Consider the following 24,445-nt stretch of genomic DNA (forward strand, 5'->3'; position numbering starts at 1 on the left):
TTACCTGTCCTGATTGGTCAATGGGTGAGCTGTTGCAAATCGTTTGCCCTGGTTTTAGCTTGTCAGGCGGTGCTGATCATCCACATACATTTATATGTCTGTGGTGCTGACCATAGACATAATAAAGATATGGTGCTGACGGTCTTGCTCTAACCTAACCATCTCAAACACCTTTATTATGTTTTTGATGCATTAATGCGTAAGTAGCTAGCAGTTATTTTGCTGTAGTTCAGGTAGCTCATTTAAACTATTTAAAGCGTTGGGTAGTTAATCTATTGAAACGCATTATATTTTACATGATCATCGTATGTTTTGAATGTGAAATCTTAACTTGTAAAGTAACGTTATAAGTATCCTTTTCAGTATAATGACGTGTATGTGTATTAATTTGTTTGTGATTCTGTCAAAGTACTTTGTGTTTTTAGGCCAAAATAAAGTTTATTATTATTATTATTATTGTTGTTGTTGTTGTTGTTGTTGTTGTTGTTGTTGTTGTTGTTGTTAATATTATATTAAAACGGTCGAAGCATTAGAAATGTATTAGATTAAAAAGTACAATATTTCCTTCTGAATTGTATAGTAGAAGTATATAGTTGTATACAAAAAAAATATCAAAGTTAAGTATCTCAACTATGTAATTAACTTAAAGTGAACATCCTTAAGATTTCAGTCCATAAAGAATTTGTATTTTAGTAAAAGAACAATTTAATTAAATTTCTATGGACGTGTACTTTGGAATACTTGGCATGTGCCTCCAAATCGCGTTTCTTTATCTTCACTCGCGATATTCTTGCAACTGTGGTGTAACCTGGGTGTAACACATCACATATCAGCTAACTAAGCTAAAGCTAGGCTAACTAGCTGCTACAGAGTGACATGTAGTCAACTTTACACTCAGTCTCAATAAAGGAGCTTCCTGAGTGATTGGGACATGGAGTTAAGAAATATCAAGGACCAGGTAGTAAATAAAACTTAACGTTAGATAACTAAGATTAACTTTACTTCTCATAAACCCTGCAAACAGCTGGCTATTCATGTTAGCGATATGTCGAGCAAAAGTTTGCTACAAGGCTAGTTGATGTTACAATTTCTTTGCCTTGAAAAATTAGATTTAGTTTAGTTTGATGTTTCAATTGTGTAATGCACCTAGACCCTATCATAAGAGTAAATGGACTTCCTGGTACATGAATTCCAAACCCTGGTTCACAAACGTTTCAATCTTTAAATGGATCTATATTTCTCTTTTGTAGAACGTACTACGTTTGCTTAACATTAACTGTGAAAGACAAATCTTGGAGATTCATTCCTCAATTGTCTAAATATTCGCTAAAAGTGCTAGGAATTTTGCATGATTCACCCAAGGAAAGTGTTATTGGTCTTCAGTCTAATGCTTTGAGTGTTACGTGATGTCTTTATCGTTACTGAAAAAGACCGCATCATTTCAAGTTAAATATTATCTCAAGACAATTCAAACATTGATATGTCTTCTGGAAATGAGAAGAGATTGTTACTCACTCTTTACTCAGACATGTAACAGTTTTATTGACATCTCAGCAGTCTTGAATGTATTTTTCGTCCCAGTGGGTTTCAGCAAGTTTGCTGATGAAAGCTGTTGGTTGAAACTAAGTTAAATCACTGCGTTTATGTTTCTTGTTGCTTTCTGCAACAATAAAAAGTCTAGGAAACATAATTAACTTCACCTACTTTTAACATCTGTTCTTGTGACTGTGAAGACTCATGCACATGATGCTATTCAGTGTTTGTTTATGCACTCATATGGTTCCTGTCCATTTTATTATAAATAGTGGAATCTCCATTTTTGATGATGTGCGGTATAAATAGCCATATAGACACTGACCGTGGGCCTGACCGCTTACAGTCTCATGGTGCAAGGTGCCTTATAATAAGCTAAGTGCAGACTGGTACTGATTGACAGTGTGCAGGAATGTTCTCTTCTCTAACATTTTCTTTTGTTGTGTCACATCTCTCTTTTAGTCTCCATTGGTCCAGGCTATATTCAGCCGGAACGCAGAAGAAGTGACATTTTTGTTGAACCATAATGAAGATGTCAATTCACTGGTAATGTTATCCCACGTTAACTTTGCACTCATGTTTTTTTTTTTCTTGTGGTGTCAAATCTTCAATCATAATTTGGGTCATGGGTTAATATGAAGCTTCTACAAGTGGTTCAGCTATGTATTTCTGCTGTACTCACTGCTGCTTTCTTGGTAGCCCCACAGCTTTTCTTTACTTGTAAAGTCAAACTTGTCCAAGTGTTTGTTTACTGTCAGTTTGCTAAGTTTTCTGGAAGCATCTGAAGGGAAATTTCTGTTTTGATAAAATGTTTTACATGGACAAGGAGGGCAAGAGTTAACTGTGCAAACATTTTTTGTCAGAATATAACAAATATAATACATGGATTATCTGACTAAAAAGAAGGAAAATGTTTTTTCTTTTTTCTCAGGACCAAGTACAAAGCACACCCCTTCATGCTGCTGCTTATTTGGGTGATGTCCACACTATGGACCTACTTATTACTTCAGGTAAAAAAAACAGTTATCTCACTTTGAAATACAGCATAGTTAAAAAAAGGGCTGATTATCAACTACATACAAATGAGCCATTCTAGTAAGTCACTGAGTTACAGTGGAGCTGAAATTTACCCACAACACTCAAAAATGTTGCTTTTGCGTTCTATTACAGGTGCAAATGTCAACGCTAAGGACCAGGGTTTGCTGACTCCTTTACATCGAGCAGCCGCCTCTCGAAATGAAGTATGTTCCTATTTTTGGAAATACAGAGGTAGAAGGACTTTTAAAGACTTGAACACCATAATGTAATTGTGTAATTGTTTGAATCATGTGTGTTTTCCCCAGAAAGCTGTGGAGTTGCTACTAAAGCACAAAGCAGAGGTCAACACACAGGACAAGTACTTGCATACACCTTTACACATGGCAGCTGCAAAGTGGGCCATAGGCTGCGCTCAAGCTCTGATTCCACATGTGTGCGGCCTGGATGTTGCCGACAGGTCAGGAAGGACACCACTGCATCATGCAGCGCACAGCGGCCATGAAGAGGTAAACTGTAAAGTTGATGGTATTAACAAAAGTCGTCATCCTGATCTTTTTCCATGTTTAATGTAATAGATTTGACAATTATAACTTCAATACATAACAATGCTGGAGAGTACATTTGCTTTAGAAAAATGAATGACTGGGGGTCATTTGTTTTGGTTTCTGTCAGTTGTTGCAGTATTTGATCTAGATTGATATAGTAACCTAGTTTCACCTGATATTTGCTCTTATAACCAGAGCCCTATTAGAGTAATTAAAGTGTGTTTCCTAGACTGTTGTCAAGACAAAATGACACAATCCCCTGGACTATAGTTATGGACACACTGGTTGACCCAATTATTATGTTTCTGCAGATGGTGAATTTGCTCCTGAGCAAAGGTGCCATTGTAAGTGCCAAAGATAAAAAGGAGAGACAGGCAATCCACTGGGCTGCATACATTGGTAAGTGGTGTCATTCTCCTAAGAGACACAAGTATATTGTCACTTTTTACCCAGAATGAAAGCTTTCTCTTGTTTACCTCTTTCTATTTTTGGGAAATAGACTCTTCAACAAGCAACAGGTTATTTCACTGAGGAACAAGAGTTAACTGTCAACCTGCAATACTTGTAGTAAATGTTAAGCTCTTCTTTCAGGCCATGTGGAGGTTGTGAAGCTGCTGGTGTCTCACGGTGCTGATGTGATGTGCAAGGACAAATGTGGTTATACTCCGCTCCACGCTGCAGCTGCCAGTGGACAGTTAGACGTGGTCAAATATCTATTGAAACTGGTGGTGGAGGTAACATAGCTCCCATAACTATTAGTAAACTCAAATTGTAAAAAGGATTATAGCTGTCATGTATTTTATGTACTGTATGTTCTGTGACTCTTAATTTACCTGATTAGTTTCCTGACATCTTAATTCTTAAAAGTCCAAACTAAGATGTCAGGAAACATTAGACTCCCAAAACACAGCATGCTGTAGTTATAAATGGTTTGATAAAAGATTCGGCACCAATAACATGGTATCCTGCAGAGCTCCAGGCTTGGTTTCATGTTGATCCTGCTCTGTGTCTTTAATCCTGTTGCTGCCTCATCATCAGTAATCTGCTTTTTGCTGATGACACCATCTGGTCACAAAATGCATTACTACATTCACAACTAAAGTGAAAATTAGTTTTAAAATCATCTTTTAAACAAGCCAAATCTTTCAAACCAGACTTCTTTTTTCATTTTTTTTTAAAAGATTCCACCAGGCATCATCAGCAAAGTCACTTTACACTTGACAATGAAAATAATCTTCAGTGTTTCTTTGGCTGCCAAGAGACTCTCATGCTTACAAATCACTAGCCATGTTTCATTTGATACACATCAATTGTTTTCCTCCTCAGACGGATGAACCTAACATTTTTGGGAACACAGCGCTCCACATGGCCTGTCACAGGGGGCAGGACGCTGTGGCCACTGAGTTGGTGAACTGTGGTGCCAACATCAATCAGCCCAACCACAACGGCAGCACGCCGCTGCATCTGTCTGCCGCCTCCTCCAGCGGGGTGCTGTGTCTCGAGCTGCTAATCAACAACGGTGCTGATGTCAACGTGCAGGTAAAGAGCCTGTTTTTAGAGCAATCGTGGATTTGAAAAGAACAAAAAGAAGAAATGATGTATAACTGGATTGTAGTTATTGTTCAGAGCATTACATGTACAATGTGCAGATGAATTATGTCATTCTTTTAACTAAACATGTTTCCTTATCCTCTGTTTAACAGAATAAGGAAGGAAAGAGCCCTCTGCATATGGCTTCTATGCACGGGCGGTTCACGGGCTCCCAGATTCTGATCCAAAATGGTAGCATATTTACACTATCCCCAGCATCGTCTCTTAAAAACAAAAATGTACCCTCACGATATACTCTTAAAATGACTTCAAATATCAGCACATGTCCTCACTCAGCTGAAACACATCATATTCACATCATGTTTCCTTCTCCCTCTGTACACAGGCGGGGAGATTGACTGTGCTGACATGTTTGGAAACACTCCTCTTCATGTTGCTGCCAGATATGGTCAGGAGTTGCTGGTCAGCACTTTGCTGACAAACGGTGCTGATAAGACCAGGTATATCTGTCCAAACCTGAGATTGTTTTATGTTTGTTATTTTCTTGTTGCAGGTACACTGCAAGAGAAAAGCATTACACAGTATTACACATACACACAGACTCAATTATTACACATGATCCTGTAATATTCTGCTTCCAGACTAGGAAGTATATTGACAGAAAACACTTCAAGCTTCACTGTCACTGTCAATACTTCATCATCCAAACCAACAAACTCCAATTTCATACAATACATTGTTTCCCACTATGCACATACTAAAGTAACTTGTCTTTGTTATGATCTCTAAAGACAGGGGATTCATGGGATGCTTCCGCTTCATTTGGCGGTGCTCTACGGATTTCCAGACTGTTGTCGAAAGTTACTGTCCAATGGTGAGAGACAGTTTAAGTCAATTCATCCCATCCCTTTTAACATTTGAATTACTGACACAGCTCAAAATGTTTCAAACTTCACACAAGTGTTAATGTTGGTTCTGTATTGTTCAGGCCATTTTTACATCATGCCGTCTCAAGTGCCGTCAACTGGGGATGATATAAACTTCTTAGACGACCACGGAAGGACTTGCCTGCATGCTGCTGCTTCTGGAGGGTGAGCTAACACACACTCACACACACAGTGTTATATGTATTTTTTTGTCTTTATCTTTAAATACACTAAATTTACATACAGTTGAATAGTTTTAATTATTGTGAAAAATCTGTGTTCTACAATATCTTTAACTGTGATCAGTGTCTCAATTGATCCTAGTTAAAGATATTGGAATATTTTCGCAATGTAATACATATCATCTAGACAGTTTGAGGAATGATTTTTCCATGTCTAAATATTGACAATAATTTACGAACGTCTTCTGCTTATTTTTTGGCGGATTTTGATCACCTTAAACTTATGGATGATTTCAGTATATTAATATAAACGATGGATTTAATTTAATACTGTATGAAAAGGCAGCAATAAATGACACAATCAGTTCTTTCTTACATTTTGGAAGTACTATACATTTTATTTGTTAATAGCTCTGCTTCAAGTGTGGTCTACATTACACGACTAACAACTTTTTTTCTTTTGTGACAGAAATGTTGACTGTCTGAACTTGCTGTTAAATAGTGCTGCTGCTGAACTGGATGTAAAAGATCATTTGGGACGGTAAGCAGCCCTGAATAGATGGAGCTAAGGTTCAACTCTGGTGTTACCTGATATCACAGCTGTCTTCTGTTGCACCTCGCAGATCTCCTTTGCACTATGCTGCAGCTAACGGTAACAGCCAATGCACCATCTCCCTGGTGAGAGCTGGCGCTGATGTCAATGAGCTGGATCTGACGGGCTGCAGCCCTCTGCACTACGCTGCTGCTTCACACACCTTTTGTGGGTGAGATAGCATTTACCGCCATTTCAATGTTTTGCTCATTTTTCTTTGAGCTGCAAGGACAACATCCTGGGGACAGTTTTTCGCTTACAAAATCCTGATTTCATTCAAGCCTGTTTGAAAAGTATCCATCTTTCTTTCCACAGAGAAGAAAAAAACTCTGAGCCTGACCACAGTGAGGGAAAGGAACAAGAAGCTTCTCTGTAAGTCTCACGTGTCAGTCATATTAAATAAGTTTTTAGTCATGAAATAGATAAACTTGTATCTTTATACAATATATCTGCTCTTCTGTGCAGAATCCACAATAATCAGTCAGTAAATAACATCTAGAGATGTTGTTGAAATATCTGTATGAAATAGGTGTAACAGAGCGAAGCAAACCTTTTCCATTCTTTTAAAAAGTAGTTAAAAACAAAATAAGAGGTCAGAAAAAGTCACAATCAAATCTGTGCAACTCTGAGACCAAATGGGTCGGAGAAAAGGTGGAAATCTGACTTTTATTATGTAAGGTGATGTAAACATTTGTTACACTTTGGACACTTTACAGAAAAGGGTTTGATTTTGATGTGAAAATGTTTTGCTTTGGTGTACTTAATATTTAAAAACAAATAGCAACACACACAATTGTAATACACAGAAAAGCCATGTTTCATTTAACGGAACTCTTAATGCATTTCTCAAAGACATTCAGAAGTGAATGTTTATAATGGGTCTCTTTTTATTACTTGCTGTAAGAAGAATAAAACCCAGACAAGATTACAATGTTGTACTCTGTGTGTTCAGGTGTTTAGACTTCTTGCTTGACAGTGGGGCAAACCCAACTCTGAAGAACAGTAAGGGTTACAGTGCTGTCCACTACGCAGCAGCTTACGGGAACAAACAGCATCTGGAACTGGTTAGTGGTATCTTATGATTAGAATTTTCTTGTTAATCAAAACCAGACTAGACCCAGTGTAAGTTTTCTTTTTTTCTTTTTTCTTCTCTCAATCTTGCAGCTCCTGGAAATTTCGTTCAACTGTCTAGAAGAGGTTGAAAGTAATATTCCAGTCAGTCCTTTGCACTTAGCTGTGAGTGGCACATGATTACAGTGAATACACTGGAAAAGATGTGACTTTATAACTTGAAGACCATAAATTTACAAGCCTTTGACTCTACTGCTATTATGCGTTCTGCTGTTACAGGCGTATTATGGTCACCGTGAGGCACTGCGGTTGCTTTGTGAGACGTTGGTGAGTCTGGATGTGCGGGACATTGAAGGCAGAACTGCCCTCCACCTGGCTGCTCAGAGAGGTTTTGCCCCATGTGTGGAGGTGCTGCTGAAGCATCAAGCTTCTTACACTCTGAAGGAGCACAGACGCAAGTGGACAACACTCCATGCTGCAGGTGTGTGGGTTAAGGAAAGCTTAATAACATAGGATTTCTACAAATCTACAGTATAAATTTGGTATTGCTCGCTTTTGATGGACATTGTTATGTGAATAAACCATATTGTTTCATGGGTAACACATTTTTTTATCTGTGAAACTTCATCTTGAAATTTCCCTTCTACTGTTTTTCTCCTGTGCAGCTGCTGAGGGCCAAATGGACTGTCTGCTTTTATTGGTCAACAGAGAACAAAGTAGCGAGATCATCGACAGTCCAGATACACAGGGACAGTGAGTCACCTAATGTTTTTATACTCTGATTTGTTATTAACGGTAGACTAGGTAAACCCCTGACATATACAGCTTTTACATACATTACTGTTGTTTAAAATAATTTGTCTTGTTATTACATGACAGAATATAAAAGGGGGTGGAGTTGAAACAGGTCACATGCCTTTTTTCACAAATAAGAGGAACGTTTTATTTTGATTCATTTGCAGTTTTTTAGGGCTTTTTCAATGTCAAATAAAACCACACTAGAGCGCTGCTTACTGTGCTCCAAGGCTGCAACGCAACTGGCATTCGGAAACCAAAACTTGCGCATGTTAACTTGGGAAGCAAAAGATCGGATTTGAAAATACTTTAAACAATTCAGATAAAGAAATGAATCTACTGGAATCATAGTTTTTGTAACTATTCCAAGTAGGAGTCGGTTCTCGATGCCAAATCTAGTGATGTGATTGTTTGATGCAATGTACTTAACAAACAACATATTTCTTCTGAAAGCTGAAGACCTATAATGCAGGTTACTTTACCACCAAATATCCAACCAATTTTTACTATTCTGACACAATCAGAGAATTATCCTCACAGCAGTCAATTCTTCTCCTATTGTTTTCTTTTTGTCGTATGCAGGACGGCTCTCATGCTGGCAGCTTTGGGACAGCACACCGACTGTGTCCACATCCTGTTGGAGAAAGGAGCAAAGGTTGATGCTGCAGACAAAAAGGGCTTTACTGCATTACATAGAGCTGTAAGTGTACTTGCTGTGCTGTGTGTGAACAGTACATGTCCTCTCACTTTATTAATGGCACTTAAATAGTGTAAATGAGGGATAGGTCTCTTTATAGAGTCCGTGGTGTTCCAGATGTGTTGTTTTATCTCTCGCATCATAACTTTTGTCATCCTGCTGCAGGCCATGTTGGGCAGTGAGGACTGTGTATCTGCTCTGTTGGAACATGGGGCCTCTGCTCTGTGTAGAGACTCTCAGGGAAGGACCCCGCTGCACCTTGTAGCGTCCCGCGGCCACACGGAATTACTTCAAACTTTGCTAAAGGCTGCTGTGAAAGCTGACCCTCTGGATTCCATATTGGACTACAGAGGCTACACGCCCACTCACTGGGCTGCCCACCACGGTGAGACGTCAGGGAAATGTGGGCAAACCCAACTCAATTCCTGCCTTATTTTATTTTATTTTATTTCTTTGTTAATGCTTATAGTCTGTGTCATGTCATCAATTATGTATGGGCTGTGTATTGAACTTACATGCATGGATAAATTCTGGTTTTTAATTGGGCCCCGGCACAAAACTGCTGGTTCAGGCTCAGGTCCGGCTTGGACAGAAACTGTGGAGTCTGACCCGTTTTTTGCTCTTACATGGACAGAATACAGATACACATGGCAATAACATGTATGAATGAACTTTTTTCTCTTATCAGTAGTTTTTATGCACACTATTATTTTAGCCTTTGAATCAATTCTCTCAGTTAAACCACTTTGTGTTGCTGAGATACTGTATTACCATTTCTTTACAAAGATTTAAATAATCATTTGTCCATTTGTGTCTGTAGGGCGTGAAGGATGTTTACACATATTACTTGAAAACAAACTTTTTAGCAACCAGGAGGGAAATCTCTTCACCGCATTGCACTGTGCTCTGTGAGTACTGCAGTAAAAGTAAATGCTCATCATGCATATGTTTATTACATATTAATGAAAAAAAAAAATTTGATTCGTCAAAGTGTAACAACTCTGTTCTCCCTACGCAGAGTTAATGGACATGATGTTGCTGCTGGACTTCTAGTGAAGACTGTTGGCCCACAAATTGTAAACGTTACCGACACCAAAGGAAGGTGGGTTCTGCTCTAAGCTCTACTTATCATAACAACTCATCATATCAATTCTATTTCATGCAGCTCTTCTGGTATGTATCAGTTTACAGATATTGCAAATGTAGAAGTTTCAGATTTATTTTCAATTCAGGCATGCATCTACAAGCAGTGGTTGTACTTATGCAATTAAATCACTCTTATTACAGCTTAACATTACTATTGCCTTTCATTTGGTCCACAACATTGTCTGTTTTAATGCAAATATTAGTCAGTAAATAATTTTTTTATTCAAACCTCAAATGTATTGATAACTCTAATGTAGAATTTTGTTAAACTTGCAGTATTGTTTTATCTTGAAGGTTTCAACAAAGACCTTTCACAGCTTGCAGAAAGATGCAAATTGATCTGTATGTGTATGTGTGAGTGCAGGACCCCGCTGCATGCGGCTGCTTATTCAGGAAATGTTGCTGGGCTCCAGCTGGTCCTGGCCCAGGGAGCTGAGGTCAATGCTGTGGATCATTGTGGATGCTCTGCTGTGATGGTTGCTGCTGCCTGTGGACAGACTATGGCTGTTGGTATGTGATTTAAATTACCCTCATCTAAGAAACCTTAAAACGCTTCACGACCATTTTCAGCTCAAGAAGAGGACAAAACTACATGTTTTTCTGCAAGAGATATTCAAAGTCCCTCTTTCATCCATCTTTCCTTTCTAATGTATTTTCAAGCATTCATTCATACACAGTGATTTAAGAAACACATCTCCTTTTAGCATGTGGGAACAGTTCTTTGGCCCTCACAGTCCTCACTGATGGTTACCTTTAACACATCTGTTTCCCTGTTGCACTGATTGGAATTTGCTAATTTAGAAAATCTAAAGGTCTGGGTTCGTTGTGAAAGTTGTCTTTATTTTTTGCATTTCAGAGTTCTTGCTGCACAAAGCGAAGCCAGACCTGACCCTGGTGGATGTCAATAATAACACTGCCCTTCACTTAGCCTGCATTAAGGTCACATACACAAACACATGCAAATGCATGTACTGTATGCATGCAGTGGCACATTGAAACATTTTGCATGTGTGTAGCCAGAGTTATGTAACAACTGTCAGATAAGATAACCTGCTAAGATTTAGTAAATTAGGTTAAGAATGTAATCAAATGTGTTTTCAAAATTAACCTTTTTTTCATTTCATACCACCTTATTTAAACCCTGCAATGACTCATAACAATATGGTGCCATAACCTAGTTTGTTTTGAAATGTACTAAATTGTACAAATTAAGTGAAAGATTTGATTACATTTCCAGTCACAACTTATGAGATTTTTACATTTTCAGGCAGTGTGTTCAAAGTGATAATGTGATTTAGCAATATTGTACAATGTGTTTTATTCTGCAGGGTCATGAGATGTGTGCCCTGTTGATCCTTGGAGAGATCAGCGACTCCTCCCTTATAAATGCTACAAACACCGCTCTCCAAATGTGAGTAGTCCTAAAGCGCTGACTGCTAATTAAGAATACAAACTCATCAAAACTTGATCAAACTGAGAAATACAGGAAGTAATTGGCTTGGAATTTATGAATAAGGAAATCAACCTGTCTGGAATCTGAATTTTAGGATTAAGCCACATGATGCAGTGTGGATATAAATATCATATTTCAGTGAGACCTACTGTGTGTGTTAAGAGATTACATATGTTAATAGAGCAGGACATGAAAATATCTGTGTTTTCTATTTGAACTGTAACCTGGAAAAAAGACAGAACGCATGCAACATAAATTTTAAAGACATTGCAAGAAAAAAGTCATTATATCTGGACAAAATCTAATACTAAATCATTAACGGGTGAAGGGAACTTTCAAGTTTTTAAGGTCATTGTCAGCTGCAGGCTGTTCATCTAAGATGCCTCTGTTTTTCTGCTATTTTTAATTTTCAAATGTATTATAAAAAAAGGAAATGCATTGTAACAATGCTGGTAAATAATGATTGAATTTCAATAGTAGTTTTTGTATCTTAACGTGATATCAACGTGAAGAAATTTGTCCATGTGTACAGTATTGACTCTCCTTCCATCGGCCCCAGTAACATTGCATGTAAAAACATTTAATATGGTTGCTTTAAAGAGGTTTCTTTCTGTCTCATGCAGGCCCCTTCACATTGCAGCAAGGAAAGGCCTGGCGACTGTAGTGCAGGTGTTATTGAGCAGAGGAGCAGCAGTCATGGCTGTAGATGAGGAAGGTAAGCAGGAATAATTATATTTCTGTGATACAATACCAAAACATTCTGTGTTTCCTGATTTTAAAAAAGTTACTGGAGGACACTGTAGGATAATTCTTGCCTGTTGGCCCTCTGTAGGCCACACGCCGGCTCTGGCCTGTGCCCCAAACAAGAATGTAGCAGACTGTCTAGCCCTGATCCTCTCCACCATGAAGCCTTTCCCACCGAGAGAGGCCGGCGTAGGTACAGCCTCTCACTTCAACCCCATCCTGAAGAACTGCGGCATTGCTGCCACCTGTGGGTCCAGCAATAACTTGTGCCACGCCTAAGTCAAGGTGCCGCACAGGTGTTTGATGGAGGGAAATTTCATCACAGTGTTGCCACGATACAGGAATTTTAGACTTTTGATCAATACTTGATATTCAGTACCATTTACCACAGGGAAAAACATTCAAGGCATAAATCTTAGATTTGTATTAAACCGTCATGTGCTTTTGCTGTTTTGCTTTTGTTGTTGCTATTTGTAGTGTTAACATCTTTTTGTTAGCACTGCTCTGTAGCATGGCTTGCATCCTTTGCCTCAAAAGCAAAGTATTTCCAAACAGCACTCCCGCTGTTTTCTATGTCAACTAAAACCAGTCGCAGAAGCCCTTCACTTACCATCTTTAATGAGCCTACACCATAACAAAACCTGCAAGTTATTATATTCAACCGGAGCAAATAAGACTAGTGGCGAGATGGACATCACTGTGAGTGAGAGGAGGCGGGACTATGTGTGCGTGCGTGCGTGAACTTGCTGCTGGAGAGAAGATAGTATCGGTAATGTGGAAAATGAGCATTGAAACCCTTTAAAATATTCAGAATTAATTATGTATCAAATAATCCATCTATCCCGGTCTAGTCCAAAGTCTCCACGCAGAACCAATCGCACACACAAGTTTCCCGAAACATGTATGGTCATCACATTTATACTTGTGTCATATGCAGCTGCATGCACACTATGCTCATGCACCAGTAGCATTGATTGCTTCTCTAAAAGTCTAGTCTTAAACATTACTAATATTAGCAGACTTTTTAGATGATCTTCTCTGTCACATGAATGGAGTTTATTACGTATATAGTTATTTTAATGAAGTACTAACCTTTAGAAATGAGACAAAGTTTTAACATGAGCATGCTACACAACCCTCTACACTTGAACCCCATGAACTGTCAGTATTGGCTTAATTTCTCTTTAACCACCAAAGCCTGAAATCTCCATGTTTGTCTTCAGCTGATACAAGTGCAAGAAAAGTCAGATGAATGTGTTTGTTTTGTGTCTGCAAGCGCTGTTTTGCATATTAGACATTGCTTCTTAATATACTTGTTTTAAAATATCTAACAGGTGCTTTAAACCTTTTATGCAATTAATAAGACTCTATTTTTATATAATGTCCAGAGTGTAGCAGACTGTACACTGATATAAATAACCTTTTTATTCTAATATTATCATTATCATGATTTACATGAATTTCATTTCAGTTAAGTAAGGTCACAAGCATGTGTATAGTAGTAGTAGTAATATAGTTTTCCGAGTCTAGTGTGTATATATAGTTCTTAATATGAAGTTAACCTTATACTTGTATTTTCTTGAAAATCCCAAATTATTGAGAATAACCTCAGGTCACTGTGTACTGTACTGTGGGTGCAATAAAAAGCACATTTTGAGCTTGATGTAGTGTAACAAATGTATGACAGACGTTACATTTTTCAGTTAAATAAGCCAGCGAATAAAACAAACAAATGAGTGGTCAAAGAAATAAAAAACAAGTGTTGATATGAACAGTTTTAAACAACAGGGGAAACATAATCTCAGTCTCTGAGCATTAAGCATTAGAGTCTTTTGCAAATTTGTAATTAACTATGTCTGCAATTTCAGATGTATTTATTTTTGATTTGATTGTTTTTTCAACATAAATGAATGAGTGCACATTGTAAGTTTCAAGAACCGAAGGTGATGTTTTTAAATTGCTTGTTTTTCACCAGCCTCAAATCCAAAGATATTTAATTTACACTATCAGACTAAGAACAGCAGAAAATCCCTCAAGTTTAAGCAGCTGGAACCAGAAAATGTCTGGCCGTTTTTGTTCAATGTTTTAGTAAAATGTTAATTATGAAATGGTCAATTAATCTTCAGTTGATCAACCCATCAATTTATTGTTTCAGCATCACATTTGACGTTTGTTGTTGCTACAATGTTGTTTGTGCGCTTTGAAATGTAATTTAGGAAACTGCTCACATAAAATGGCACTAACAATCTCTGTTAAATACAAGAAAGAAAAATAAAATCATTGTGTCCCGTAAATATGTCACATAGTTACGATCAATAGAAGAAAAACTGTCCACAGAATTACATTTTTTTTTTTTTGTCACTGTTTTTCACTTGTTAAATAAATACGCACAATGGCACAAAGACTGCCTTTATCTCTTTAAAGATAACACTTGGGCAGTGGTGGCCGGAAGGTTGGAGAAGCAAGCTTTCCCCATCCAGATGTATTCATCTGGATCCCCTGGACTAGCAGAATAAATCTGGGTGAGGAAAGTGAGCCTCATTACCACCACTGAGGTGCCTTTGAGCAAGGCCCTCAACCACAACTGCTTCAATGGAGCTACTCAGTTGCCAGCTCTTAACTTAGTAACTGAGTAAATGTGATCTCAGTTAAACTACCCTATTTTCTTTTATAAATGGAGGTTTGCATTACATGTTTATCTTTTTATAATTTGAAAGCTGTTTACAGACTTTGATATGTTTTCCCTTATTTTCCCCTTTTGCTAATTGATTTCATTTTAATAATACTGGTTTTAAACTATTTGCACTCTGACATGACAGTTTACATTTAACAGTGTGGTGTCCTTAGGTTTATGCAAATATATGCAATTTGAAGGTGCATTTTACTTATAAAGTTACAATAAACATTAGCACCAGTTTGGTTTGAGTTAGTCTTTCCTTGTTTCATTTGGATGAAATTACTGGGAGGAAATGGTTTGACATTTCTAAACACAAGTTGGAGTGAAATGTTTTGAATAAAATCTCTGTTACAGCTTTTCATGTGAACATATTGTGTCCTATGTACATTTTACCGAGATTTCAGGGTTTAACTCCCAACTTGAATACTCTGTGTGATCTAGTTGTGGATGTTATTCATATAAGACAAAACAAATAAATCACTACTATGAGAAGGGTTTTGCAGTATTTTTCTTTATTTGAATGCTTTGATAGTTTGTACATACTGTTAATATAATGTAGCACTACACTGCCAAATGACACCTGCAAATTAGTGAATCACCTTCAAAATGCATTAAGTAGTGACTTTAACAAAAGTGCATGTCTTATTATGAGGGTGTAGATAATAAAGAAGGACTTGTGTTGATACAGTTTTCAACACCAGTGTAAGTGGACAAGGAAAAAGATGCTTGGTCCATGAACACCGGGCTGTTGGGGAATGCTGACATACTGGACACTGTAGCTCGGAGTTAACTCCAGAAGATGGCAGTAATGCAACATGCAACCTGCCGTTAGAACAGTTTGGTCCCTGGCACTCACCCTCCCTGCTGCGAGTTGTTTTTCCCAGGATGGTGAAGGCATGTCCCGCCCTACTTTGTCTTACTCTGTCTCTGATTGGCTTACCTTGACATTCTTACCTGAACCCTAACCAATTCCGCTACTCTTGCCTAAAACTAACCAACGAAGGCAACGAGTACTGGCCAATCAGAAGGAGAGTAGGGCAAGATTCGCCATGCCTTCGCCATACCTCCCGGCTGCCGTAGCCGGTCCGGGCTGCACCAATATAATAGCTACATCATGGGCTGCACCAGTGAATGGCAGCAGTTCGTCCACTGACGTTACCGTTAGCTAGCAAACGGTATCTCCCCGGCTAGTCACAAAGATGGCGAACGTGGTGCTGGAGTTTAAGGCTTTTGCCGGTGACTCCGAGCCACAGAGCCGCCCTGTCCTGATCATCGGACATCAGACCAACCTGCACAAAGTCGCCTGGAGCCAAATCAAAGGAAAACTACAGCCGGTCGTTAACAAAGAGGTAATAATGTGAATACAAATAATAGTTTAGTGACAGCTAACGTTACTGTTAGCGCTATGCTAATCCAAGTAAGCGTTCGCAAAATTAATATAACGTTGACGACTCTTGATTAGCGTTAGCTAGCTAGCTAACGTTAGTTCGAGGAATATAATGCAAACTAACCAGCTAGATAACGGTAAAGCTAACTTAGTGAAGTTAATCAACAAGTTATGTTTTACGTTAGTTCTAAAAAAGGATACGTTAGTGAGTGGTAACGTCAATATTGTCAAATATATATACACTATATTTTCTATAGTGTTGATTGCCTAACCATAGCTAATAAATAGTAGTTGGCTAGTTAGTGCAAGATGTTAGATCTTAATTAGCTAGTACTTATCTATAAAAATACTCTGCTCTAATGGTATCTAAGCTGGAAGCAGCAGTGTGTTGTAGACTGTCGAGCAAAGTCCTCAGAGATGGTTGTGCAAAGGTGAGTCTGTGAGGTCAAGGAAAGGTTTCCCATCATTCCCAGAGCCTCTAACATTGATTACCCAGCCTTAATGTTCTGCTTGTGTCTTTCTGGATGGTAAAAGTTCTTTACCATACTTAAGCTGATAATTGTGACAGTGTCTGGATGTGTGGGTGAAACTTGGAAGCTTCTCTTCTTTCTTTCTTTTTTTAACTCCTTGTCCAATTTTCCACTTCGATAATGGCAGACTTGGAAAATGAAGCGTTCATCAAGAGTGAGAGCGATATGTCTTTAGAGCTACATAATACACATGATTAGACACACAGATGACTGTAGTCTAACATGATTTTATAGCAAACAGTTGTCAACTTTCTTGCCCAACTTTTCTTAGTAATATTTTGAGAAATAGTCCTGGATACCCGTGGAGTAGGCTACTTCTCAACAAGTGACCTACAAATATGCAAATGTCTCATGTTTTCTCAGATCTGGCAGGCGGCTCTTGGTGCTTTGAACCCAAACCCTACGGACAGCTGCCCTCTGTACCTCAACCATGCTGCAGTAGCTGCCATTCCTTCACGGGTCAGCAGGCACAACAGCCAGTCGTCTGCCCACTTTGTGTCCCGTCTGGTCCGTTCCTGTCTGCCTGGAGGGAACAACCGCTGCATTGTGGTCAGTATCTTAAGAATTGTATTTGTTCTTGCCTGTAACATAATAGTTCATGGATGTGGGGTGAATTTCCTTTCCATTTCTCACCTCCTTCAGGAGGTCAGGGAGTACTATAAGCTACAGACCAGATCTGCTGTTTCAACCGGGATACCATCCTTCTATGACACCCCCTGAAAGTCGTATGGCACTTAAATCTCTCTGACCAAGTGGCTTATGTAAGCATTTTTTTCACCTCCAGATGGTGTGTGAGCGTTCAGATGTGTTTGCGTCCTCCTGTGCCATCGCCAGGGCCTTCCCCATCTTCTCTCGCCGCTCCACATCTTCACGCAGGGCTGAAAAGAAACACGTCACTGTGGAGTTTGTTATTGTTGGGCAAGAGAGCAGTCGTCTGGATACCGCAGAACTTGAGGTACTGCATTGTTATTTCTTTGCTCTTAATGTTCCTTTTTTTTTTGTTCAAGATTATTTCCATTGGCATTTTCGCCTTTTAATGAAAGGACAGCTCAGACATAAAAGAGGGGAAGATATGCAGGGAACCGTCAAAGGTCGGACTCAAACCCCGGACCTTCTGCGTCAAGCAATAAACCTCATAATAAACCAATAAATAAATAAACCATATCTGCTCTACCAACTAAGCTAATGTACTTTTTTTTTTTTTTTTTTTAAACACAATTTTTCAGGGCCTTTTAAGACATTACTTAGAAATGGCATGTTTTGTGCTGCTGTGGTTCATGTTAACTACTGTCGGCCGTAGCTGAAGGCTTTTCTTCTGTTTAGTGTCTCTCCAACGCTGCTCATGGGGTGCGGATGGCAGCTCGGATTGTGGACACACCATGCAATGAGATGAATACAGATCACTTCTTAGATGTAAGTGAAACTGTCTCTATTGTACATGTTGTTGAGTCTACTACAGGAACATGGTTCTCATTATTTAACTGCAGCCCTCCATCACAGACAGTGATTTCCGTTTCAGGAGATCAAGGCTGTGGGAACTGAACTTGGAATAACTCCAGTTATCATTCGTGGAGAGGAGCTGAAACAAAGAGGATTTGGAGGTACTGTGTCTCTAGATGTCTCTTTATGTCTGATTAGCTTACGTTATGACAATTCTCCGCCCGCATAACTTAGTATCAGTAATTACCTTTTTTACTGTCACTTAAAACCAATTTAGCTTTGTTGATCTAAATGGATTTTCAGTTGTGCACCTATTAACATAAAGACTCCATATTTTGTAGCTAGATCTACATATTTACTTACCACGTTATTCTGGAAATCCTTCTTCACCACTTAATATAAGTGTAACTTTGTAAAGTGCACTGTCAGAGCAGATTTCCACCAGGAATGTCTCCCTCTACTCTTTTAAACAAAAACAAGTTTAATTTCACTCAGTTACAGTAGCAATAACAGGGATCTCGTATTGTGCCTAACTGAAGGGATCGTAACATATCACGTGGAACTAATCTACAGATGCTCCGGTTCAAAACTTTTTTTCATGCTTGGCGTAGATAATGATAAAAATCTTTCCCATCTCAGCGCATTGTAATTTAATTTCACTTTGACTCGACATCTTTGTTATAGACAATATAACTTCATCCTTAATATTGAACTCTTCTTTGAAAAAATAACCACAAAAACCACAGGCCTTTTTTCATAGAGCAATAAACATGTCTATCTGTCCTCATTCAAGAGATGACAAATCCTCAGATTGATTATTGGTACTTACAATATTTTATCTGTTTTCTTTCTACCCTGTCAGGCATTTATGGAGTTGGCAAGGCGGCAGAGCATCCTCCTGCATTAGCAGTCCTGAGCCACACACCAGAAGGTGCAACCCAAACCATTGCATGGGTGGGAAAGGGCATCGTGTATGACACTGGTGGACTCAGCATCAAGGGAAAAGTACGCCTATTTTTTTTTTTTTTAATGCTTATGTCCTGGGAACAGCTCTACAACTAAAAATTACCAATCTGATTTTTGCCTGCCAATATTTGAAAATTGCTTGTGAATAGGCTTTAACTGAGATATGAGAAGAAAGAAGAAATCTAAATTTGAAAGAGTTGTTTATCAAGTTGTAAAGCACAATCATACTTACACATTGCATTTAGTCACTAAATCACCATGTATTATTTTCATGGTTTATTTTTATTAAACTGTAAACTCTATTTATCTGTAATGTAGTCCGCTGCAATCAGACAGACAACAGTGTAAAGCATTGTGTGCTCCCAAATTAGTTGTACTTGTATTTGTTGTACCCTTTTATTTGACGTTCATTGTGATTCTGTGGACTGAATTTATTTTACAGCTTTTACAAATGCACAACATTATCCATGTTCACCAGCAAAACCGCAACATGGCTAACACTGTGTGTGTGTGTGTGTGCGTGCGTGCGTGCGTGCGTGCGTGTCTGCGTGCGGCTCTATTACTGAAACCCCTTTCAGAATGCCCCCTCAAACATTCACGGTGTGACACCCCTGATCTGTTAAACTATAAAAAGATTTTTCTAAGTTTCCTATGCAATTAGAAAGGTAGAGGTCACTTATTTAGCAGGGACACATTTTACAAACCAGCTAAAGGTTTTCTAACTGAATATATGGACTGCTGGGTCATTGTCCTGATCAGTGCGTACGAGAGGTACATCATTAGTGACATCAGTGATAAGATCACATTTCATCAAACGTGTTTTTTTTTTTCTTTTCATAGACTACAATGCCAGGCATGAAGAGAGACTGTGGTGGAGCTGCTGCCATTTTGGGAGCTTTTAGAGCTACTATTAAACAGGTAAACTTTTGGATTATCCGTCAGCAACTGTCACAGCTGTTCTAGTCTCCTTTTTGTTTCTCTTCAGCAGTTTTAATCAAACGCTCTCCTCTGTTTGCTACAGGGCTTTAAGGACAACCTCCATGCAGTGTTCTGCCTTGCAGAGAATGCAGTTGGACCCACAGCCACACGACCTGATGATATCCACACACTCTACTCTGGAAAGTGAGACTCTTTTTAATAATAATGTATCAAATTACTTGACTGGATTTGTCTGTGGCGTCACAGTATGATTGCACACAAGACAGGACTGATATTATTTTACAAGCTAAATTGACAGGAATGAATGTATATTTTGATATTTAAAAAAATACATCTGTCATTTGTGTGTTTTTTATCCTCAAGGACAGTGGAGATCAATAACACTGATGCGGAGGGCAGGCTGGTTCTGGCTGATGGAGTGGTGTACGCCAGCAAAGACCTGTCAGCTGATATTATTCTGGACATGGCCACGCTGACTGGGGCACAGGTGGGTGACGGCTGCATACAGAGTGTTGTTGAACTTCAAACATAAAGTATCAACTGGAGCCTTTTTTAATCTCTGTCAATATAATTATATTTGATATAGACCCAAATCCAGGATTTTATAAAGGATTTTTTTTAAAGCAACGGTGTATTTAGCCTTCTAACAGGTAGCGTCTTTGTATCTTAAACTTTTTCTGTTTCTGTTGTGCAGGGGATCTCCACAGGGAAGTTCCATGCAGCTGTGATGACCAACAGTGAGGAATGGGAGGTTGCATGTGTGCGTGCCGGCCGCAGCAGCGGAGATCTCGCTCACCCTCTGGTCTACTGCCCCGAGCTGCACTTCAGCGAGTTCACCTCTGCCATGGCTGACATGAAAAACTCTGTGGCAGTAAGTGACAAAGTACAAGTTCATCACCCCCAAACGCCTTAACAAAATGATGTGACAAAGATCACAGAACTCTGGCTGATTGACACTTTTAAAGGACAAGAAATGTAATGGTGTACTTGGAAATACACAAAGAAATGTCCAAAAAAAGGCTTTACTGACACCAAAATTCCAAATCGCAAAGTTTTTCTTTTCACTTTTAGTAAAATTTTAAAGCCAAAAGCAACCAATACTTGTTTCTACATTCCCATCATAGCAGTGTTGGAACCTGTGACGTTCTTTGGAGAAACATGCTTCAGTGTAGCTACATACAGTAGGATTGAGTAGCTCTCTTTGGCTATATACAGGTGATAGATGAGGTTGTGTGAATTGCTTGAGTTTAGATTTTGATTTACAGTAAATCTGCATATGAATGGCTAGTATGGGCACTATATTTTATTATTTCCTGTGAGCCAGCACTTAACCAGTAGCTACTGTACAAAACTACAGTAACTAAACATAAAGTGGTGTAGATCTATGACCAAGTGTATTGAAGTGTAAATATTGGTTTGATAACTGAAGTTGTAATTTTGGGGGAGTTGCTGATGTTGCTCATTCTTTTCTTGTTTTGACAGGACCGGGAGAACGCCCAGAGCTCCTGTGCCGGCCTCTTCATTGGTTCCCACTTGGGCTTTGATTGGCCTGGTGTCTGGGTCCATATTGATATTGCCTCTCCTGTCCATGTGGTGTGTAATTGGGGCTTTGGGGTGCTGACTTATATTGTGCAATCAGTTAATGCTCTGATGTTTTTTATCTTTGAGCAAATCAGGTGACGATCATATCTCAGTGAAGTGAAAGTTTTATTGGGTCTATTCGTGTTTTCTGTTGCCTGCACCTGGCTTGACAAGACATTCCTTAAGCTGAGCTTGTGCAGAGGAGCAGAGCAGGAGTGTGTCATTCCAAATTACATGTTGCACTGCAACTCTGGAATAAGGAATTCTACTTGTTCAGACCATGTCTCACTTGAGCTGTAGATATTCTGTGCAGTTTTTAATCTTGGCTTTAGTTGACAAAGACACGTGTGCACCCTCTACAAGATCACCAAAACCCAACTTGTGATGTAAAACCTCCAACCAATGACTGGCCTAATATTTTTCACCACAAAGTAATGTAAATACAATGGTACTACAAAGTAATTTTTATTATAGCAGATGAATTATTGCATCTCCATAGGCAATATTAGCTTTGGCAACGACTCCACTATAAAGCCTAACATGTCCTCAGGTCCATATTTTTTTCAGTTCTATCTTAAAAGAATAGTTAGGTGCCAACTTGAACGCTGAAGTTTTTTGTTTTTTCTTGCTTTAAGCATTTCTCCTGTTTATATTGGACATTAAATGATCCCTTTCTAATGCACTATCAATGTAAGTGGTGCGGAACGCAGTGGCGAAAAAAAGTATTCAAAAGTTTTACCTAAAAGTCAAGTAGTTTGTTATGGTGTTCATGTTGTACAGAAACTGGTTGAGTCAAACAATTTTTATAGAAATACCAACTTCCTCTGCAGAGAAGCTTTATTTCTGCTGCTTCCTTTCCTAGTCCATTATGAAACCCGTCACTGCTTTTTAAGGAAGCAACCGCAGCTGTTTGTGTCTGGTTCTCTATTACACCTGCTCATTATGTATTCTTTTAATTTAAACTCCTTCTTATGACTTTTATGCAGGTGTGCCGGGGTTGTTTTAATATAATCGATTATTTAAAATCTGTTGCTCTTTCCCTGTCTTGTGGTTCAGCTCAAAGAATCACTTGTAATGTACTGAAGCCTGTAGTATATATTTGTTTTTTGTCCAGAAATTATTTAAGATCTTCACTGTAGTAACATTTTTGGAGAATTGTTGAAGGTCTCATGTTTCAGTCACACTAACTCTGAATGAAAAACAACTTTACGTTAGGGAGGAAATAAGGAAAACTGCAGGGTAAGTTTACTGTAATGACGCTGGAACCAGACCCTTGTTATTTGTCTCATATTTTGTCTGCAGGGGGAGCGGGCCACAGGATTTGGCGTTGCTTTGCTAATGGCCCTGTTTGGGCAGGCATCAGAAGACTCCATGCTGAACCAAGTGTCTCCTCTGGGTGCTGCCGCCAACATGTCTGAAGACCACATGGAGCGAGACTGCAAGAGACGAAGACTGGTGTAGAACACACAGCGGTTACTCGCGAACCCTGACTGCTCCGCTGCCACCACACACCCGAACCGTTGAAGAAAGTGCTCATCCAGTTAGAGTTAAAACATTTTAAACTGTGATTCAACTTCCTGTGTTTGATTAAATGTCACTGAATAAAATGGTAAATCATCAGTAAATCAGGTGTGTTATATAAGATAGAAAACAGGCCCTCCTAATGCTCATGACTGCACTGATGGTGCTGGGTATTGTATAGAAGTTTACGATACTAGTACCGATACCCTTAAGTGATACCGATACCAATGGAGTACTTAATTTGATACCTTTTTTTTCCTACTTCATTTAATACCCATCATGTAAATGGAAGCATTTAGTTGTTACCACCACTCCACAGCTAGCTACTGCGGTAGTGGGCCAATCACACGTCGCATTAAATCAAAGAATGCTTGCAGTGATTGGCTGTGAGCAACACTAAACAAATAGTCTTTTTTTTTTTTTTTTTTTTTTCTAGATCTGGGAACAAAAAGTATTGGGTATCTTTTGAGTGGAGAAGTTTCAATACTTGGTACGGGGCTATTTCAGTATGCACTGATCATCTCCATAGCTTCTCCATTTTTCAATTGCTCTTGATGAAGATGCATTGATTATTATGAAAGCTGAAAAAAAAGGGTTTATCTTCACGACTGATTTAATCAACGTTTTTTCTTTCAGCAGCGATTTTCTTTTTTTTGGGTCAATATTCATATTTTACAGTTAAGTTTTACCTTTTGAAAACCTTGTTTTTAAATATCCACCTCATCAGCAGGCTGTTATTCATGAATACTTTAATGCTTATCAAGGATTATAGCATACATAATGACTTTGTGAAAAATACTGGATCAGTAAAAGCTAGTTTTCTCTTTTGGAAACTACTGCACTTTGTGTTCACCCTGTGTATAGTTAGATTGTTTAACCTCTGGACAAAACTGAGGAGTGAGTGCTAACTGCAGTTTTTAACAGTTTCACAATGGTGTCAGATGAGTCATTGAAATGCTTTATCAGCACAAAATATGCATACAAGATGTCAACTGTTAGTTAAAATTTACACCAATTCCAATGCAAGTATGTTTTTCCACCCTTCAATAAAGACAGTGCCACCTGACCTCTGGTGTGTATGTGAAGTAAAACAAGGAAATGGCTTAAGTCAAGGTCCGCATACTATCTTTT

At 38.7% G+C, this 24,445-nt stretch overlaps 2 protein-coding genes and 1 long non-coding RNA gene across 4 annotated transcripts; 2 read left to right on the forward strand and 1 right to left on the reverse strand.

Moving 5' to 3' along the window:
• The first annotated feature begins 785 nt into the window (after nucleotides 1–785).
• Nucleotides 786–15,445, forward strand: LOC116679845 (serine/threonine-protein phosphatase 6 regulatory ankyrin repeat subunit C). The gene is made up of 28 exons (XM_032509325.1): nucleotides 786–958; nucleotides 1,996–2,079; nucleotides 2,465–2,543; nucleotides 2,704–2,774; nucleotides 2,877–3,077; nucleotides 3,428–3,515; nucleotides 3,708–3,850; nucleotides 4,443–4,655; nucleotides 4,820–4,898; nucleotides 5,053–5,167; nucleotides 5,459–5,541; nucleotides 5,656–5,758; nucleotides 6,245–6,316; nucleotides 6,399–6,539; nucleotides 6,683–6,739; nucleotides 7,320–7,431; nucleotides 7,532–7,603; nucleotides 7,718–7,919; nucleotides 8,104–8,191; nucleotides 8,816–8,933; nucleotides 9,096–9,315; nucleotides 9,751–9,838; nucleotides 9,949–10,032; nucleotides 10,441–10,586; nucleotides 10,933–11,015; nucleotides 11,405–11,487; nucleotides 12,153–12,244; nucleotides 12,362–15,445. The coding sequence occupies exons 1-28, from the start codon at nucleotides 932–934 to the stop codon at nucleotides 12,550–12,552; spliced, it is 3,135 nt and encodes a 1,044-aa protein (XP_032365216.1). The 5' UTR covers nucleotides 786–931; the 3' UTR covers nucleotides 12,553–15,445.
• A 581-nt stretch (nucleotides 15,446–16,026) lies between these two features.
• Nucleotides 16,027–23,418, forward strand: LOC116679846 (probable aminopeptidase NPEPL1). Of its 2 annotated transcripts, none has more exons than XM_032509327.1 (12): nucleotides 16,027–16,299; nucleotides 17,231–17,416; nucleotides 17,652–17,822; nucleotides 18,191–18,280; nucleotides 18,387–18,468; nucleotides 19,170–19,312; nucleotides 20,114–20,191; nucleotides 20,295–20,395; nucleotides 20,576–20,699; nucleotides 20,907–21,083; nucleotides 21,695–21,809; nucleotides 23,096–23,418. In XM_032509327.1, exons 1-12 carry the CDS (start codon nucleotides 16,150–16,152, stop codon nucleotides 23,209–23,211), a joined length of 1,533 nt encoding a protein of 510 aa, XP_032365218.1. In that variant the 5' UTR covers nucleotides 16,027–16,149; the 3' UTR covers nucleotides 23,212–23,418. The 2 variants fall into 2 exon arrangements, with proteins under 2 accessions (XP_032365218.1, XP_032365217.1); XM_032509326.1 differs by having other exon boundaries at nucleotides 21,695–21,805.
• A 145-nt stretch (nucleotides 23,419–23,563) lies between these two features.
• LOC116679847 (uncharacterized) lies at nucleotides 23,564–23,817 on the reverse strand. Its single transcript, XR_004329520.1, has 2 exons — nucleotides 23,710–23,817; nucleotides 23,564–23,625 (listed from the first exon to the last, which is right to left on the reverse strand). It is a non-coding gene; the product is annotated as an uncharacterized LOC116679847 (long non-coding RNA).
• Nucleotides 23,818–24,445: the final 628 nt, after the last annotated feature.

The sequence above is a fragment of the Etheostoma spectabile genome, unplaced genomic scaffold (assembly GCF_008692095.1).
Source record: "Etheostoma spectabile isolate EspeVRDwgs_2016 unplaced genomic scaffold, UIUC_Espe_1.0 scaffold00018250, whole genome shotgun sequence".
Classification (NCBI taxonomy): Eukaryota; Metazoa; Chordata; class Actinopteri; order Perciformes; family Percidae; genus Etheostoma; species Etheostoma spectabile.